The 20,628-nt window shown below is 35.6% G+C and overlaps 3 protein-coding genes across 4 annotated transcripts in view; 1 reads left to right on the plus strand and 2 right to left on the minus strand.

Moving 5' to 3' along the window:
* Window positions 1-3,834: 3,834 nt before the first annotated feature.
* On the minus strand, window positions 3,835-12,118 carry LOC144440557 (uridine-cytidine kinase 2-like). Its single transcript, XM_078129942.1, has 6 exons — window positions 12,008-12,118; window positions 11,073-11,232; window positions 10,254-10,350; window positions 9,587-9,732; window positions 8,812-8,958; window positions 3,835-8,080 (listed from the first exon to the last, which is right to left on the minus strand). Exons 1-6 carry the CDS (start codon window positions 12,107-12,109, stop codon window positions 7,920-7,922), a joined length of 813 nt encoding a protein of 270 aa, XP_077986068.1. The 5' UTR covers window positions 12,110-12,118; the 3' UTR covers window positions 3,835-7,919.
* Window positions 11,921-18,146, plus strand: LOC144440558 (calcium load-activated calcium channel-like). Of its 2 annotated transcripts, XM_078129944.1 has the most exons (7): window positions 11,921-12,048; window positions 12,380-12,465; window positions 13,696-13,773; window positions 15,434-15,493; window positions 15,963-16,077; window positions 16,576-16,720; window positions 17,284-18,146. In XM_078129944.1, the coding sequence occupies exons 2-7, from the start codon at window positions 12,405-12,407 to the stop codon at window positions 17,371-17,373; spliced, it is 549 nt and encodes a 182-aa protein (XP_077986070.1). In that variant the 5' UTR covers window positions 11,921-12,048; window positions 12,380-12,404; the 3' UTR covers window positions 17,374-18,146. The 2 variants fall into 2 exon arrangements, with proteins under 2 accessions (XP_077986070.1, XP_077986069.1); XM_078129943.1 differs by lacking the exon at window positions 11,921-12,048 and having other exon boundaries at window positions 12,207-12,465.
* Window positions 18,147-19,208: 1,062 nt separating this feature from the next.
* Window positions 19,209-20,628, minus strand: part of LOC144441083 (vesicle-associated membrane protein 4-like) — a 7,500-nt gene continuing 6,080 nt past the window's right edge. Inside the window, exon 6 of the mRNA XM_078130613.1 lies at window positions 19,209-20,628. This exon is cut by the window's right edge and continues 2,132 nt beyond it. The gene's annotated coding sequence lies outside the window, so the exon portion shown is untranslated.

A 20,628-nucleotide genomic window follows, 5' to 3' on the forward strand; every position in this document is an offset into this window, starting at 1 on the left:
TGATATTCTTTGCACCAGTTTTTTATTCTGTAAAAAATAAAACATGCACTTCTTAGCAGAAACCCATCTGGTGTGATTGCCTTATTATGCTGATTAGATACAGGAGATCAGTATGCATAAAACATGCCCTTCTTAGCAGAAAACCATCTTGTATGATTGTCTTATTATGTAAATTAGATAAAATAGATCAGTATGTATGAACCATGCAATTCTTGGCAGAAAAAACATCTGGTGTGCTTGTCTTAATTATTACACAAATTAGATACAGCAGATCAGTATGTATGAACCATGCACTTCTTAGCAGAAAAACATCTGGTGTGCTTGTCTCATTATGCAAACTAGATACAGCAGATCATTAAATGTAAATTTTTTTGTTTCATCAAGTAGAAGTTCTTAATGCAGACATAAACTTTAGAAGGGATTTTTGATAATTCAAGATAATATGTATCTGGGATGGGAAATAATTAGCTTCTTGCACTAACTTGGATTCTTTGCTACTTACTGTACCGATAGGTTGTCAGGCACACAGTTCATCACATTTCATGGCCTCTGTGTAACCTACATATCGCTAGGTATTCCATGACCAGGAGACACACGAGCACACTATTTACATATGTTTAAATCTTTTCAAATATCTCAGTTTGCTTTAAAAACCAATAAGAAATGCATATTTTTGTTTTTGGAAGAGGTATTGTGGCAATTCGGAACACAACAGTTGGATGGCATGTTCACATTTTGATGTAGATTAACTCTAAACTGACAACTGACATGCTACTGCTAGTCTTGGGTCACAGAGAGGTTATGAAAAATTGAGCTACAAAGCAACTCTGGTACAAAATAAAAAAAAAGATTTAAACTGAATTTAGACAACATGTCCTGACCAGAAATGCTTTTCTTTTTGTGGCCACCATGCCTAATTACCAAAATATGTCAATAACTTATTAAAACTGACAGCTACATCAATAATCAGGACATATGTGCTTTGGTATTGCAAATATATGTACCAAGTTAAAATGAATTTGAAGCGTGCAGTCTTGAGATATAGCCTAATTACCGAAAACTATTAATTACATAAATTGCTCATTAATATTCACAGAATTTTTACCAAAACCTAATCAAGTCTTACCATTGCCCTACAGAATACGACTTCAAAATTTTGTTTGAATTGAGCAAGCCGTTATGGAGAAAACGATGACACAGACAGACAGACAGACAGACAGACAGACACAGACTTCCATCTACTAAATACATCTCTTCCTTACGGAAGAAAAATAGAAACAATCCAACCATTTTCCAAAAGATTCTCTCTTTACTAGAACGAAAGCATGTCATTGACAAAAGCATACTCCAAAAGAATATAATTTGATATACATGTAATAATATAAAGTAAACTGATAAAGTATAAATACCGAACAAACATACCGCTGTTTGGTTGGGGTTTATATTGGCAGTTTTACTGTCCCTACAAATAAGTATTCATTCAGTAACTAAAAATATTGCTAAATACTGCTAATAAACATATATTGTCATCACCATGGGAATCAGTGATTTTGCTAAGAGCGGTAAGTGAGTAAAATCTACCGGGGTACCCAAACAAAATTACCATAGATTTTATGGGATAACACTGCCATTTTTACCACTTTCTCCGTTTCTGTTACCGGGGTTCCACAACCTTAGCAAAAACACTGACAATACAGGTATCTGTAAGAAACTTTCAGGCAGACAGTGATGTGACAAGATACTTCAAGACGTAATTTTGAAACATGTTGTGATAAAATGAATGAACTTTAATAAAAATTCTTTTTTTTTTTCTCGTGAATGAAGATAATCAGATTATGGCATTGTGTTTAAGTATTCTCTTGTAATAGACATTTCATTAATAGCTATGATTTTGTATTTTGACCTGTAGCTTCTGATCTCAACAGAGAAACCACTTATTCTCTCTCTCGTTTCTATTTTTACCAGAAATGAATGTTGTCATATGGAAGTTCATGTTCAAATATTGCACAGCGTAGAGGAAGTTTCATCTATGCATAAGACTTCACAATTACATATTTCTGTTCAATATGCCATATTTTAGTTATTAATAGATAACAGAAAGATTACAAATTATATAGTTTAGCCATGGAGGCTGTTCAGACTATTAGACAGAGCCAATAGGCCATTCCAGACTGCAAACAGGAAATTAAGAATACAGCACCCTTGCCCAAACTGGGGGTATGATCACTTCAGCTAGTACCAATTCTTAAGAGCATTGTCCCTTGGTATTCTGTAGAAGTGTAAATAAGGGATGTTTTTTGTATTGTTCAGACATCGAGGAAAGCAGCAGTGCTCTATGATTAACCAAGTAACCTATACCATGTATACCCCCAAGGTACACATAGACAGGAAGCAGAGCGCCACCATGGCAAATTGTGGATAGGCCAATTATCAAAAGTGTGGGCCAGACTAGTTGAACACTGTGGCACCCTTTGAAAAATACCCTTTAAAGCATTTCAACGCAAATGTCAACAGCACCCTGAGCCTCTGCTTATCTTATTTTTCAAAAATGTAATGTTCAGGTTCAGGGGCGTTTAACATAACACTCGGTTCCATAATTCGATACCCCCTTCCCCTCCCCCCCCACACACCTTTGCTTTGCATTGACCCTGGCATTAAACGATGATGACAAAATGTACTCATTATCCATAATCTGTTACATCCTTCAACAAAGCCTCTTGCAAAGGAAATTCCCATTTAGACTTATTTCTGCCTTTAGTAGACAAAGGGCAAGCACAAAGAGTGCCCAGACAAGGAGATTCAGGTACTCATGATGTCATCACCAATTTGTTTTCCCATAAATCCTTGCAGGAAAATCACAATTAGACTTATTTCTGCCTTTCTTGGACAAAGGGCAAGCACAAAGAGTGCCCAGACAAGGAGATTGAGGTACTCATGACGTCATCACCAATTGTTGTCCCATAAATCCTTGCAGAAAATTCCCAAAATGACTGAACACATTTCAAGTGTAGCACAGCCTTTTTCAAAATAAGATTTCAAAGTTAAGTAAGTTACGAGGTGATATTTATCACCTACGTTGATAGCAGTAATCAATATAAGTATATAAAAGGCAGAAATATATCTGATTGGACTTTTCCTTCAAGTTGATAGCAGTAATCAATACAAGTGTACTAAAGGCAGAAATAAGTCTGACTGGACTTTTCCTTTTAAGTTGATAGCAGTAATCAATACAAATGTACTAATGGCAGAAATAAGTCTGACTGGACTTTTCCTTAAGTTGATAGCAGTAATCAATACAAAGTGTACTAATGGCAGAAATAAGTCTGACAGGACTCTTCCCTTAAACATGGCATCAAACTCTATAAGTCGTAATATGGCATATTGACAAGATTGTTCCCTTTCATCTGTATATAATCTTTTACATAAATAACACAACTCTACTTTGCATTCAGGAAATTTCCTTGCTTGCATCAAAACCAAGGCGATGATGAAATCAATGTTACTTCTACCATACACATATTCAGGAAAAATAGTTTGTTTTCCAATAACTTACTACTGATAGTACATTATTGCTTGATCACTGAAGAATTGTTGTGAAAAGTTCAATGCAAACAGACATAGCTGCATTGTTTTCTAAAAGAGGTAGTTCTGTAATAAAGCACCTGTGATATTTAATTATACTAAATGTTTATGAGACATGACAAATTTTATCACTGCTTTAGCATCATGTTGTCATAGGGTAAAGGACAAATAATCAATTCTGTTCTCGTAATTTTCGGAATTCAAATATTATTTTCTCTACATTTCAAATAAAGTTTTAATTATTGTTTCCGCTCACTATTCCCCCCTATTTTCTACTGTTACAACTGTCTCATCTGAGTTTACCAACTTTGCATTTAATTAGCAGATTGCTAATCCTAGAACAAACTCATGGGCTAATTGCCCAATTAACAAGTCATTGAGAATGACATAGTCCCCGCTATGATTGGGTTTTAAGGAATTATCACTACTCTGATCACGCATGTCTGAGTTATGGCTTTGGACATTGAAAAATCGCAAACAAAATGGCTGCCAGGTGGCCATATTGGATCGTATCACAACAACAATGAATATGCGCATGTATGTCATAGAACACTATCCTAAATCCAACTTTGAGTGAGATCTGCTCAAGCATGTCTGAGTTATGGCTTTGGACATGAAAATTCACAAACAAAATGGCTGCTAAGCGGCCATATTGGATCGTATCATGAAACAAATTGACGTGCATATGTATGCCATTGTATGTTGCCCCTGTACCAAGTTTGAAAAAAATCGGTCCAGGTATCTCCAAGAAACAGCTGCGGACGGACGGACGGACGGATGCACGGACAGACGGAACCCAATCCATAAGTCCCCGTCCCGGACTTCGTCCGGCGGGGACTAACAAGCAGTGAGTAAACATCTACTGATCCAAGTAATGGCATGAGTTGGATCAGTGGATGTTTACACTCACTGGGTAATGCAGTTAATTGGGCAAATAACCAGTGAGTTTGTTCTCAGATTAGCAAGGTACTCCTTAAATGTGAAGCTGATAAACTCTGATAAGACATTGATAGCAGGTAGGAAACAGGAAAAAAAAAGTGAGTGGTAACAATAATTAAAAACTTTATTGGAAATATACAGAAAATAATATTAGAAATCTGGAAAATCGTGAGAACAAAATTGATTATTCATACTTTTCCCTGTGATGTTATGATCATTAGTGATTAAGGTATCATGTGTTGTTTGATAGCCAATTAATGTTGGTCAGACTATAATGTTACGCTAAATAACCAATCCCAATTGATCAAAGTATGAAATGTTATGTAGCCAATCAGGGTTGATCAAACTATATTGTGATATGAAATAGCCAATCACTGATGGTGTAACTACTACAGCGTGATCATTCATAGGTAATCAAGTGATTATCTAACTACAGAAGGGTCCTAAATCACCAATGGTGTAATTACAGTGATTCTAAATAGCCAATCACTGATAGCATAACAACAGAGTGATTCAAGAGAGCCAATCACTGCTAGTATAACTACAGAGTGATTCTATACTTACAGAATTTATGGTTCTGCTTAGACAATTCTATAGGTTGAACAGAAAATGGCACTTTAAAACAAATAAATCAGATTTTTTTTTATAAATTGTTCACTTAGCTGCATGTTTGCCACAACATCTGTGGGTCAACATTTCCATGACATTTGTTTGGCCTATTTTTGCACACCTTGCCTTTAACAAGAATAAAAGTATAACGTCCCAAATTTTGTTGACTGTCGATCGTCTACAAACTATGCTACGCATAAACTTAAAATCTTAGCATAAAGTATACTGTTATTGAAATCTGAATTCAGTAGGGTTAAACTTAAAAGAACAAAAAAATATCGGTAAAGGCATTACTTATAATGTGAAATACTTTTTCACTTTGCCTATAATAAAGATACAAGTAAAGTTTACAAAAATATAATACCATGGAACACACCTATAATTACCAAATACAGTCAACATTTACACTGTACTTTTGTCAAACATAAAAATCAACATTTTTGATTTTCAATAAAGGTGAAAAGAATCATGGAATTTGTCTGGTGTCATTAGTAACTAGTGATAGATGACTTACAGACACAAAATATCACTGTAGATAAAATTGCACAAAATTTTTTTTTTTTGAGTATTTTACTGGATGTAAACATACACGTATAGCAACTTTGCCTTGTAGTATGTCACTGATGATCCAGCCTTCGGTTTACTAAGATGGACGCAAACTGAATCTATTGTTCTTCAATGTGGTAGATTACACAAGTGGGTGATAGCGGTTCCTCGATGGTGAGATTCTAATCACCCTATGATCAACATATTGTAAACACTGGAAGTCCCAGAACAGCACTGCAAGTTTATGGAGCTCTAAATAAACTAGTTTTCAGAGACGCATCCAGACTGAGACTATAATTAAACCAACTCAATAGCTTATCACTACATGTTGCAACGATAGTTTTAGTTTGTGTCTATCTTTAATAGTAAACCGAAGGCTCAACTACCAGGGTAATAAAATTGGTTAAACTTTGCAGCAAAATCACTTTTTTGAAAGTTTCTTGCAATACGCCATGTTCCGGTTACTGAATATCTGGCCATTTCTCGAGTAGAAAAATGTAGGCACCACAAGAGGGCACACCAGATTTGGCAATGCAAGGGCTAACTTTTTTGTCATGACCACTGGTTGCATGAAGCACTGACTGAAATCTGTGTGATCTTAATAGAGTATTACAATAGTGGCTAGGCATGTTTTTGATTACTGGTTGTCACTAGGTAAAGTAGTATTGTGGGAACAACATAGAGAATGTGTGGTCACTTCATCTCTGCTGTCTTTATACTACAATACTCCATTATTCTGGCCCTCACTTCCTGCCACCAAATGGCTTGTGAACAGCACTCCTAGTGGCCAAACCATGAAATCTTTGATCTTTCCTATAACTGGAATATGGCGTATTGAATGTATGCAAACAGACATTTACAGCAACAGCAAAGTAAAATGGATAAACAACCCAACAAATTAATTGTTTTGAAACCTTTGATACTATTCCACGAATGAATGAAGACTTGTATAGCAACTGTGCCTCAAAATAGCTGTATGGTTGAGGATTTGCCATTTATTTTAGATTCTTAATCTATAAAACAATTTTATCATGGCTTCCTACATGAAAAATCAATGCAAAACGACATATACCAAGTCCTTATTTGTAACTAAATAAACTGCAAAACATTATAAACATATAAAATGTTTGTTATCGTACGTACATAACAAACTTTTTACACAAATTTAAGCTTTTTGCAATGTATTGAGTTACCAACAGAGACATGGTCTATGTTGTTTCACATAGATGTTTCAAGTAGGAAGCCATGATAACACTATTCTTTAGATTAAAAATTAAAAATAAAAACCAAATCCGCACCCATATGGCTACTTTAATTAAAGTGGAAGGGATGCAAGAACAAATTTTTTTTTCTTTTAAAAGTGAACGACATGAAATGCCTATCATTCTCGTTGTTTGTCACTTCTATCATATAAGGCAGTGAGATACAGTATCCAAATTAATACTATCATATACATCACCTGCATTGTTATGCATGATCTTATCACACACAATGGAAAAAATTCTGAATTTCATGTTGCCAAATACTTGTGGCAAATTCTTGGTACTACATTAAACTCAATGATGTAAGATTATACAGACTACATTTGGAGCATTCTTTCGCTCTCATGGAAAACTGGTATTTTCTACGAATTCTTAGGAGATATAAATCATCGCAGCGTTTTTTATAGCAAATTCATCCATGTTCTCATGGAAACTATAACTTTTACAGGACCCATATTTTATGGAAAACTAGTATTTTTTATAGAAAACATGTTGGTTTTGTCATGTAACACTAAGATTTTTATAGAACTCATATTTGTTGTAACTCTGGCATTTTTATAGAAAACTCATTGGCCTGCTCATGTAACACTAGTATTATAGAACCCCCATTTTTTTTTTTTTTAATTTTTTTTTTTTTATAGAAAACCCTTTGGTCTTCTTATGTAAAGCTATGATTGTTATAGAATTCATATTTCATGGAACACTGCAGTGTTTTCATAGAAAACTTTCTGGTTTTCTAAGCAACACTATGATTTTTATAGCATTCATATTATGGTACATTGCAGTGTTTTTTTTTCTTCCATTTTTTAGAACACCCATCGTTCTAATATGAAGCACAACAGTGTTAGAGTGATGGAATGCTCATAGTTATGAACGTATAAATTCCCTTCTCATTCCACACTGTTGTATTTTTATAAAATAATACCTTGTAATTGTTTTCTTGTAACACACCCCTATACATATACACAGCTGAGTGACTTGTCAGTGAGGTCGACTGCTGCTGCTGTTGGAGGATACTGTTGAATCTGGTGGTGGTGGTCTAATCAGGGATCTACTACCATTACCGTTACCGTTACCATTCAAAGTTTTCAAACCACCATTCAGAATGTCTTTAATGTGCTGCACTATCAAACTTATTGCCACTGTAATGAGATAGAGAATAACTTTATCAAATTTGTGCTTTGATGGCGTAGATATCGGTGACAAATTGTTTCCTGTCAAGATCTTAGACACAAATATTAGAAACAAGCACCACATGTACACAAGGGTCCAATCTCAAATCCGATGTAGTGTACTCGCTGTGATTTCTTGTTAGCTTTTACTTTTATTGTTCATTCTTTTGTAGGCACCCATTATCTACATCTGACACAATACCATAGGTTTTTCCTGAACCCAATCTCATACTTCCAAGTAGCCAACCAGAATCTATCTTACAATATAACACTCAACATTCGAAATTGAAGGAAAGAAAACTACCAAACAATAATGATAACATCGTTGTCTGCACTCTGTGCTTGAGCTCTTTTCGAACAGATGCATGCAAGGACGGACAGACAGCAAACTGTAATAGCACCCGGGTGGTGGTGGGGGGTTACTCCTGATTTGATATGGATCATGTTTCATTTGAACAATTTTTTATTGAGCCACCAAATCTCAAGGCAATCAATCAGCCAGTTTTTGACTAAGTTGTTTACACACACACACACACACACACACACACACACAGACAGACAGACACATTTTGTTTCAGCTATAGTCCTACTGAATTACTTTTAGTATTCAGTTGTGCTAAAATAACACAAAGAAACCAAATTTTTATCATATTCTCTGTACAGTTGATAAATTCCCAGCGTTATTTTAATACTTCACTAACCTTTGTTTTCAACACCCTTTGGAATGATTACATCAGCATACTTCTTGGTTGGAAGACAAAATTCTTCAAACGCTGGCTTTACAAATGTTGTGTACTGTGTTAAGACCTGTTCCAACTGTCTTCCTCTTTCATTGATATCTCTGAGTACTGGCAATATAGTGAGGATAAATGTGAACATTAGCATTTGTCCATGAACAGACTTTGGAGTGAAAGATGTCACATGTTTGAGAAATGGAGTTAACAAATGTATACATAGACTGAACCAACTCTTATGGCCATCACCCTCAGACTTGCTGAGTTCTAAAGTACCAAGAGTGTCAAGGAATCTTGTAATTTCTGAATTCTTGAGAAAATGAAAACAATATTCTAAATAGTGTTAAAATATTCACAACGGTATTAAAAAATGTCTCCTGTTGGTCTCAAACCAATTGCACACTTTGCGATTTCTTTTTGGCTGTTACGTTAGTGTTGTTCGTTCTTTTGTGAGTGCTCGTTACATACATCTGACACAACACCATAGGCGTTCCTGTACCAAATCTTGTACTTACGAGTACCTAATCAATATCCGTCTTACAATATATACACTCAACATTCGAAATTGAAAGAAAGAGAACCACCAAACAATAACGATAACATTGTTGTCTGCACTCTGTGCTCATGCTCTTTTCAAACAGAGCACTCTAAAGAACTGTACCCATATGTTTTGGCACATTACACGTTCTCATTTGTTGAGTGAATTCACCCAGCACTTGGTATGGGACCACCTATGACCTACCTCTTCTGGACAATCTCGTATCTGGATCTGTATCTACAAATAACTTCATCTGGAATATGGTTCTGGTATCTGGTAAGTAAAAAACTAGAATACCTTCTATGAGGATGACATCAGCTGGATAGATTATACTGTATTCGTCAGTTTTCCTACAAAGAGGGAAAGAATCATACAAACATTGGTTGACGTCTTCTGAAAATTGTTTGTAAACGATGTCACACAACTGCAAACGTGAAAGCATTTGACTAGAACCTCTAGCCTTGTTCACTCACTGCCACTAGAGGGCATAGTAACAGATTGGGACTGAATGAATGTGACGATGTTGGATAGGCCACAACTGATGAGCATAGATCCCAGGTAGTCAGTATCGTCCTCCGTCAATAGTGTATTTGTTCTGTACTATAAACTGAAAATTTCCTTGGAACATAATTCACACTGAGTATAATGTTTAACACCTTAGCAGTTTTGGGGTTCATGTAGACTGACACCCGTCCCCTTGGGACATTTTTTTTTTGAAGTGTCATAATCTTCAAACGTTTTGAGTCTGTTTTTCACTTTTAGTTTTTTAAGGAAAATGTCCTCAATTTTTTATTTTATTTTCCCCAGTTACATGTAGTCTTCCAAGTCTCCGCGTACTGTAGTTCAGTATAGTCTTACACTTGGTACTTACCGAGCATGTGTTTTGAAATCGTAGACTGGGATCTTGACACTTTTTCCTTTACTGATATCGATTAAGGTCTGTTTGAACAAATTATGGTCGAAGGCATCTACAATAAAATTGTGAAAATATTGAAATGATGACGTTATTAATGATATCACGGAAATGTCTCCTAAAACTACACTGTCCATACTGTAATATCTTGGATTCAAAATGAACTATGGCACTTCGAACTATGATAACAAATTGAAATATGGTTAGTCTCCCTTGACCCTTAACCCAAGCCTAATTTATAGCTCGCGCAGCAGCCGCGTAGTGGCACATGACTAGTACGCATGCGTATCCTATATACTAAGCGAAGTTTTTGTGGTGGTTTCACCCAAGGATGCATTGTGGCGCAGTGACTACGCATGCGTGTTCAATATATACTATGGGCATTCTCCACACGGAGGGCACTATCTACAATATCATGAGGCAGCTGGTTACACTTACAATGCACCCTGTGCGAGCTTATGGGCTTTGCCTAGTTATCATATTATCATCTTCAATGTGTTCAATGACACAGTTCTAATGTTTCCCTCATATGATAAAGTAATATAGACTGTCGGATATGTCCTGTTGCTCAGCTCTAGCTGGCCTTTCTCCTACATCAAAGGGGTTAACTGATGCCTGAGGCTGCCCATCATGGTGTACCTTTGCAGACTAAAGGTAGCAATAAACGTGTAAAAATGTATATACATACTTGAATAGACTCACATTTGTTGGCATAAACTAATACACAACCACTTACACACAACTGAACATATAAATTAAGATATATTTACTTCATACCTGGATGGTCAAAATTAAACTGTCCTTTGAAGGCTTTGGTTTTTTCGGCTTCTGTAAGATTTCTGTAGAAACTTTCCTGACTTATCGTAGCAACCTGTCTTTGTTTCTTGTCTACTTCGTGTTGGCCTAGTTCTTCCATTATCTTCTGACACACCGACGACTAAAAGAAAAGGAAGGTGAAAGCTTACCACAAAGGATTTCAAGGACGTCTGGCGAGTCCATTGCCACATCAATTATCATACCACTGAGAGAACCTGGGATTGTATACCTGGCCTTTAATAAACCTTAGTATAGATTTTTTCATTTCTCTAATATTTTTTTTCGCATAAATTAATGATATTGATAAATGGTAACATGTTATTGCAATAAATGAAGACTAAACAAACGTTCACTGTATCCCAGCCCACGCATGACACAGAAAGTGCAAGGGGGCATGTCGTCATGAACTGAAAATATTTTGAGCAGGATGCGCGCTAACAAATAGCGTTTTGATCGCCCGTGGTTTCACTGCGAATATAAAGGTGATACTGTGATCATATTGTGAACTTTAATAACTTAAAGAATAAAACACGGAAGTCTTTCTCGCAGTGCGAGTGTCTGTAGTCAACTTTCGTGACGCAACGTTCAGCAATCATGCAATGTGTCTCACGTTGTGGCAGCTGCGCCTCACTGAACATGATAAATTTCAAACCTTTTTCGCAAAACAGAATTGTGAAAATGTTTGCTGTGTTTTTAACGATACCCATATCAGTATGTTTCTGTAGTTCTAATATGTTGACGTTTGCAAAATTACACAAAGAACCACGTGGCTCCGTGCGTCAACACTGTTGACACTGCATTGACGAATGCAACATACGGAGTTCTAGTACTTTTCCCCGACAATATAGTGACATATTTCCCGAAATACTGGTTCATCGTCTTTTTATATACTTTACCTTTCCAGATGCTGTCCCCCCTGCAACCCCAATGAGGAACGGTAGGCGTGGATATCCGTTTTTCGTCGGAGCAGCATCGCCTTGCGCTTTATTGGCCGCCATGATAATGAACACGCTTTGCACTCCGTAAGCTATCGGAAAAAGAATATCCTGTTTACAAAATAAGAACCTGTTATTATTTTACAGAGCCATATCTAAATATTCTGTAATAGATATCGTTTCTGTCAGACCTACTTTTGGTATCTTCTGTTTATCAATTCTCATACCACCACTCGAACAAAAAAGTGTTTTTTTCAAAAGGCAGCACGCCGGTAATAAGAACAAACTTACGTGGTCTTTCGCCCTCTAAGAATCTTCGCTTGTTATTTTCAGCGTACGGTACATTGGGTCTTTTACCATGATTGAGGATACACTTCTGATTGTTGTGATTTCCATTTGCACAGCCTTGTTGGCTGAAGGTTAGTCAAGGCCATACTACTTATAGGTTTTTTAAATGTCAAGAACACTACATAGTTTACGTGTGATCTGAAAACCTGTTTGGCAGTCCAGTCGAGCCTTTACGTGCACCATGGTAATGTATGGTTTCCAATGGCTCCACAGTCACTTGTGGGCTGGGATTACGTGTGACCAAAATTAACACTTGTTGTAATATAATTTCACGCAAATTCCTACAAAATGTCACCAGATCGGACACATATTGTAATGAATTATAATTGCAATACAGGAAATAGGAAAATGTATTAGTTGATTGCTAGGGAGTGGTCAGTTTCTTGGGGGGGGGGGATTCAGAATGGACTTTTCATAGTTAAAACACAATGCCTGTAAACTCCTCCCCCACACATGTAAACACCAAGGATATGAGATCCAAACTTTTTCTCGTGCTGGGTACATTTATCCTAGTTCAGAGAGTAGACGCTAAAGCCCAGTTTAAGTAATCAGACTCAACACAAATCTTACTAACATTGCTACATTTTATCGTCTTGCTCAACAAATATATTTTAGTTCTAAGATTTTGTTGAGTCAGATGATAAAATGTAGCAGTGTTAGTAAGGTTTTTGTCGAGCCAGCTGGCAGCTGACCAGACAAGTTTTTTTCTCCTGCAGGTTTTGTGTTTTTAATTGTTACTACATGTATCAAATATCCTGAAGTTACGTACATGTGTGACAGTGCCTCTTTTCTCAACTGACTTTCAGCTATGCATGACACTGCAGACATTCTGTCATTTTATAAGTCATGCCCGGATTTGTACACCATTGTTAATGGGTGTCATGAATAGGCCATTCAGACTTCAAACAGGAAATTGAGAATACAGTGCCCTCGCTCAAATTGGGGGTATCAACATCTCATAGTGCCGTTTCTTATGAGCTCTGTCCCTTGGTATTCTGTAGAAGTGTAAATCAGGGATGTTTTTCATATTGTTCAGACATCAGGAAAGCAACAGTGCTCTCTGATTAACCAAATAACCATGTATACAGGTACACACAGACAGGAATTCGACATGGTAAATTTTGGAAAGGCCTATTCTACATGCTACCATTTGCAGGCATCACAAGTTCATGGATCCATTTACCATACTGTAAGCTAAATTTGTATTCTGAATGCACCTAATATAGTTCATATAGAGTTACATGTACCAATCTTTAACTAACTAAAGTAAATAATATCACTTTTTCTTCATTTCTGTACAGGAATCACATACTTATTAGTTTATAGAACAGAAAAATACCAGAAGTTGAAATCAGAAGTTGAAAAGCAGAGTAAAAAATGTAAGTACACATACAAGGAGTGATGTATCTCACATTATGAAATTAGTGTACATAAGGATGCAGTTTGGTATTGTGTGCAGTTTTATGTAAGGCCTAAAGATAAAAATTGTTTGGTTCCGGTTACCCGATCCCACCTAGTTTTTCACTGCTGACCCTAAACTTTTTTCTAAATATTCGAGAAAAAAAAATCATGAAAATTGTGGTCTCGCCAGAAATAGTGGATGCGGAATCTGACACCAACTTAAAAGAGACAATATAAAACTGTTCTTCCAATCTGTAATGGCTGTATATCTGATGAGAAGAAATAAATAACACAGATATATAGGAATTTTGGAAAGGCCTATTCTACATGCTGGCAAAACATAACTACATGTTGGAAAACATAACTACCTGAACTAGACACTCACACATAAAAAAATATAATAAAATAAAATAAAAAATCTACCTACTCCACCTATTCTAAAATTGAGCGTAATTGGAACCACACACTTTTTTATTAGGCCTAAATGTTAATTACATATACTATTTTATAGGAAAAATACACAAGTAAATCATATAGCTAGGTAGTTGTCTGCAATTGTACTTTATAAATTTGAATAGAATCCTCTTTCTCCCAACTTGTACTTATTTATCAACTAAGTGTAAGTTGGGAGAAAACTTGCCTACAAAGAAATACCCTTAGGGAGAAAGAGAATTAACAGTGTTCTCTCTAGAAATAGAAAAGCACAGTGCTCACACCATCCTTCCATCCACGGCATTATGCTTGGCAAGTTTCTGCCATGCTGTAGAAGGGTTCTATAATCCTCGAGTGGTAGTAATCTTTGAATGACAATATTGTGCATGACTCAAAATAATGAAAAAAAATCACTCGCCCACTTGACAACTAGAAAACAAAAAGCACTGGTACTTGTCTGAAGAAAAAATACTTGTCCACAAAGCAGATATTTTTTGCAGCCAACATATGCACTGCAGTGATCAATCAATTTTTTTTATTTGCTAAAAATGTCAAAAATATCTCATCAAAAGATTCTGCTGGTACAGCATTCAACTTTCACAGGAATAGAAATGGTTGACCTCAATCTTCATGTATGTATGCATGTTAAATATGAACATGTCAAAAGTATGGTTCAGTGTAGACTGTAAGATACGTCGTGACGTTTCGCCCTCACCGGCCTCCTCTCACAGTTAGGGGTTGGTCGATGTTTGAGGGCGCACCGTCACGGAGTACCTTACAGACTAGGTTCAGTGTTGAGGACTTGCAATGTGTTCACTATTAAGCAAATTTACATGCTATTGATATGCAAATCATTATGCAAATTACCCATCATCTCTCCCAGACAACATTACTTGACACTGCCATTGACGAACTGTTTACCATGACAATATAGTATGAAAACAATGGAAAAATATTGCATCTCAAGTTCAGGTATAAAACTATATGATTCACAAAATGATCAATGCTGAGAACTGACCTAAAATGTTAACTGAAGGTGTTTGTACACCTGTTATTTGGCGAGTACACTACTGGCTGAAATACTACTACTGTGTATCACCAGCAGTGAGCTTCAGTTTTGTAAGATTGTAGATATAACATATGTTTTAACATTAAATGTTGATTTTGTGCGTGATTTACAACACTATTCATTTTTTTCTTTGACAGTGGAAAGAACAAAGGAAAATGTTGGAGAGTCAATTGACAAAGGACAAAAGAAGAAACTGGGTATGTATTCTATCTGTTCAAGTCTAAATCATATTTTTTAGAAACAACGAAACGAAAAATGCGAGGAGATGATGTATCACCTAATATTATTGTAATCCTGACAATGTTCATCAAATTTCAACTTAAATGTTTTTATGGAGGGAAGATAAATGTGCAAATATGTCGTCGTTGTGAATGACTTGTAGCTATTTGTACTGTTTAAAAATGTACAACTATCATGTAAAACAAATTACAGTCCAATAAGCAATCATGTTACATCAGAATAGATAACTATATTGTCCAATGAACAAGCATTTCACATCAAAATAGACAATTTCAGTGTCCAATGAGCAATCATGTTACATCAGTGTAAATAATCACATTGTCTAATTAGCAATCATTTTCTTAAAAGTAATACTGAATCAAGGGCTTTCCAGTTCAAGCTATATCCATTTTGTATTTCATAAATGTTTTCATTTCCATTCTACAGAACGCCAAGAAGAGAAGCTGAAAAATAATAATCGCGATTTATCAATGGTGAAGATGAAATCCATGTTTGCTATTGGCTTTGCCTTTACTGCTTTAATGGGAATGTTTAATTCAATGTGAGTATTTGGAGTTTATTACAGTGAGCCCCATAAATTATTGTATTGAGCTGGATTAGCGCCCTCATACAGGCAAAGCCCCAATGCTCTTGTTTTAACAAGCTTTGCTTTGTGAAAAGATTTTGTTTAACCTCCCCATTATGTATCAACAAAGATGTGCTGGTGCGGAAACTAATAAAGGGTTAATGCCATATTTGAGGGTATGTTTAAGTAAACTTTGGAGAAATCAAGAGCTTTATATAGGATCAAAATTGAAGAGCTGGTGATGAAACAAGATATACATAATGATATGAACTGTAAAGTTAGCAATACAGTACTCCTAGTCTTACAAAGCGTTACCAAAAGTAAAATCAAGCCCAGCTTTAATGTTTGAACCATAAAAAACATTGTTCAATAAAATTCATACAGTTTTGTGAGTGATGTCTAGAGAAAGAAACAATCTCATAAGTGATGTAAATTTGGTTCTCAAATCACTTTTCTATTATCTTCTCTGTGCAGATTTGATGGCCGTGTGGTTGCCAAGTTACCATTTGTTCCCATCTCATGGATACAAGGTCTGTCTCATCGAAATCTTCTTGGTGAAGACTACACAGATTGTTCATTTATTTTTCTCTATATCTTATGCACTATGTCTATTCGTCAGGTGAGTTAGTCTTTGTCAGCCTGTTGTTTTTTGGTTTGAGGGTGTCATTTTTTAGCTTATGTTTTTTTTTTTACTAAAATTTACTTTTTTTAGACCTAATTTGAATTGCTGATAAACAAGACTTTGCCTCAAGCTATTCAACTAGCAGTCCAAAAATAAGATCATTACAACATTTCACTGCAGTCAGCCCAGTACAAATTGATTTGTTGTTATCAAACACACAGACAGACAGACAGACAGACAGACACAGACAGACAGACAGGCACAGACAGACAGACACACGCATACACACATACACATACATACACACATACACACACATACACACAAACACACACACACACACACACACACACACACACACACACTTCTCCATGCCTATACAATGTAGTACTACTGAACCTCAATTCAGTTGTTCTGAATATTTACCATTAGTTGAATATAATCACATAAAGGAAGGATTATAGATAAAAAGTAAACATTTTATGAACATGAAACACAAAATGTCTCCATATACCAAAACAAAATGAGACTAATGTATTTCTTTTTCTTTTTTCCCCCAGAATATTCAGAAGTTACTTGGTTTTGCCCCATCACGCTCTGCCAATAAACAAGCTGGTAGTATGTGGGCACCACCAACACAAAGCAAGTAACAAAGTCAAGATGCAGAAGTCCCAAAGAACATTTCACTGAATATTATTGTCAATGCCAGTCTAAAGCCATTGTTTAACTCAACAGAGAGCAAGTAATAAACTCAAGATGCTGGAACTCCCGAAGAACATTTCACTGAATATTACGACCAATGCCAATCTAAAGCCTTTTTTGTAGCTCAACACAAATCTCATGTAATAAACTAACAATACTGAAATTCAAATAATGACATTTCACTGAATAGTTTTACCAATGCCAATCTAAAACCATTGTTAAATTACCAAAATAGTCAAAATTTTTGAAAAATTCATGCAGACTATTATTAAACAAAAGTGTATTTCCAGCCCAAGAGTGCAAAGCTCTCCAACATCCATCCAGCAATCTATGCATTCACCATTTTCATATATTTTCAAATATTTCTCTTACATTGCATGCAAGCTAACACAAATTAAAGTTGGCATATGCACCTCATTTTGCGGGTCCTAACCAGAAAATAATAGTAGTGTCATAGAAAATTTGCATAACAAGAGAAGACAATGTTTTCATCATTGGGTGGACCTCACAATTCTACAAAGGGGTATGGTAACCCCACTTTTTTTGACAACCTGATAGAAATGGCTGTCTTTTTGTCATGTAGATATTTTTTTTATACCAAGGCTAGGGAGTTATCTTGTAGTTTGTTTGTGTAACATTTTCCATCTATAGCATTGAGAGATTTTGATGGTAAATACAGTTTGTGTACTATTTTGAGAAATAAATTGTTCTTTGAGATAGTGTGGTGATTGTCAACTAGTGACTGGCTGTCTGTGTTTTTGGAATGTTCAATATGATTGGAATGAGTGTAGTAAATGATATTAGTGTAGCTTGCCAGACTAGTGGCTAATATGTCTTCCTAATTGTCCCTTCCACAAAGACATGAAGGGGGTGACACAAGTCACTTGGGTCACTCCTTCATGCCTTTGTCACTTGGACAGTTATGAAGTTACAAGTTTGGCAACCATTAATTAATGCATTATGATAGGAAAATAATGTAGATTGGCTGACCCACAATCACTTACTCTGAAATTATTCATTAGGCCACATAAAAATGTTTGATGTCAGTGTCCACTTTAAACCCCAGGTAGGAGGTAGGGGTGGATGGGGATACTCCCATAGAAGGTTTACTGGTATTCACCACTCAAAGGGGCCACTTTCTCACAAAAAATTTCATAAAATGGGTTGATTTCCATCTTGTCTGAAAATTCTCTAATCATGGGGCCGATAACAGGAAATGTTTTATACTTTAGAAATATCTTCACATCATCAGAAATAAAGGTAACTGACCGGATTATTTTGACAATATGTCTGTTTTTGGACTATGCAAGAATAGATGGTTTGAAGTTGGGCCACATGCCATGGTCTGAAAATTTGGGGAACACTCTGCATTTAGAAATACCCCACCCCCTCCCCCTTGTGTGTTCACCATTCTTCTGTGATCAGCATTTATATATGATATAAGTTTGACCAATATTCATTTGGCGTGATTGATGGTATTTCCTTACGAAAAGTGTCTGCCTACAAATTCTTTTTGCATTGTTTGTTGTCAGACATTTTTTTCATATACCCCCCGGTATATATACACATATATAACAATACATATGACATCATTGTTTTCAGGGATTATTTGCATTAGCCATCAACTTTTGGCACACTTATAAATTTATATTCAATTCAAAACAGAGGTTTTTTTTTTCAAAGTACCAATTTATTTCATTCGTAAAATGTAGACAAATCATTTGATATTCTAAACTCAATAAGCCCACCCCCACCCCCACCCCTGTTTATAAGTTACTATCAGTAAACCTAACTTGATTACTATTTTCTGATTATTACTTGCTCAGCCACTTTATAAAGGAAGTCTATATTCTGATAAAAAAATATGACCAAAACCCATGACATGCTAGTGCTAGTGTGGTGTGGGGGATATTTGTGAGTGCTTCCGGTGTTCTAGGCTGTGGCCAGGAATAAAGACAATTGTGTAAAGTTCAGGTTTTGGAGAGTCATTTCATGATTTCACATTGCACAAATTTCACAATTTTGCCAAGAAACACCAAATTAAATTTAGTTTTACATCACTCTTCTGTGTGTGACTGGCAGTATATGCTTCATGGGAATCAGCATACATATATATGTATTAGATGAACACTAAATATTCATGACTCCTTAGTGCTCATTACCTTCAAAATCATGAATATTTATTGGTCAGTGTATGCTTTATGGGAGTCAGCAGATATGCATGTGTATGTATTAGATGGAACAATAAATATTCATGACTCCTAAGTGCTTATTACCTTCAGACAGTGATGAATATTTATTGTTTGTCTAACACATATGCATTTCTGCTAACCCCCAATGAGGCAACACTGAAAGACTATTAGGACAATGAAGTTTAATTCAGTGTTTCTTGGCAATCGCACGAAATTTATGTAACGCTAAAACCCAAAGTTAATGAAAATGTCTTTATTTTCTAGCGTGGTGGTGTTCTCCTTTAAGTATTTGAAAAATAGAAACAATTAATTAACTCCTAAAATGCTAAAGTTACAGAGAATAATGCTGACTTCGACATATCCAAAAACTAAGTAAGTAAATGGTGAACATTACAAAGCAAGACTTGTTATTTTACTATAAATACCATAATAAGAAAACTCAAGAGTCAAAAGAAAACATTAACAATGATAAATAGGACATCAGCTTTGTGAGGAATATAAGTATTTCTTTATTTTGCAGAATATTATATGTTACAGAAATGGACCAGACTTTAAACCTGTATGACAAAGAACAGGATGAAATGGGTCATTGCACTAGAGATAGCGTCATGGTAATACACTGTAAATCTAGATATTCTCGTCACTAGAAAATTATGCGTTGTTTCAGTCTTCAACTAGTTCTCAAAGACTAAATTTTACTAATTACCAGACTGGTATATGTTGTTCATGTACAAGAAGGCATTTTATTACATATTTATTTTTGTGTTTTTGTTGTCCAGCGAAATAAATGAAAATAAGTCTTTAGAGAAAATTTCCAGGTTCACAGTATAGAGTCCAATTGTGTGGGTATTTTGCTCTTGCCTTTTCCCTACCATGTCAGGCATTTTGCTAATGATCTATTTCTCTAATGAAGCTATGTCCAGAAAACAGGTGCAAATTTTAATTTGGTATTTTAATTCTTCTTGCTGTGAGATGACATCGATAGCATCACTACGTGATTAGAACCAACTC

The sequence above is a fragment of the Glandiceps talaboti genome, chromosome 10 (assembly GCF_964340395.1).
Source record: "Glandiceps talaboti chromosome 10, keGlaTala1.1, whole genome shotgun sequence".
Lineage (NCBI taxonomy): Eukaryota > Metazoa > Hemichordata > Enteropneusta > Spengelidae > Glandiceps > Glandiceps talaboti.

Coding starts and splice junctions, on each gene's coding strand:
- LOC144440557 (XM_078129942.1), bottom strand. CDS start 12,109: ATGGCGGCCAATAAAGCGCAAGGCGATGCTGCTCCGACGAAAAACGGA. Junction 10,351..11,072: donor GTTTAATTTTGACCATCCAG/GTATGAAGTAAA, acceptor ATTTTATTGTAG/ATGCCTTCGACCATAATTTG. Junction 8,081..8,811: donor AAAGGGTGTTGAAAACAAAG/GTTAGTGAAGTA, acceptor ATCTCATTACAG/TGGCAATAAGTTTGATAGTG.
- LOC144440558 (XM_078129944.1), top strand. CDS start 12,405: ATGATTGAGGATACACTTCTGATTGTTGTGATTTCCATTTGCACAGCC. Junction 15,494..15,962: donor AGGACAAAAGAAGAAACTGG/GTATGTATTCTA, acceptor TCCATTCTACAG/AACGCCAAGAAGAGAAGCTG. Junction 16,078..16,575: donor ATGGGAATGTTTAATTCAAT/GTGAGTATTTGG, acceptor TTCTCTGTGCAG/ATTTGATGGCCGTGTGGTTG.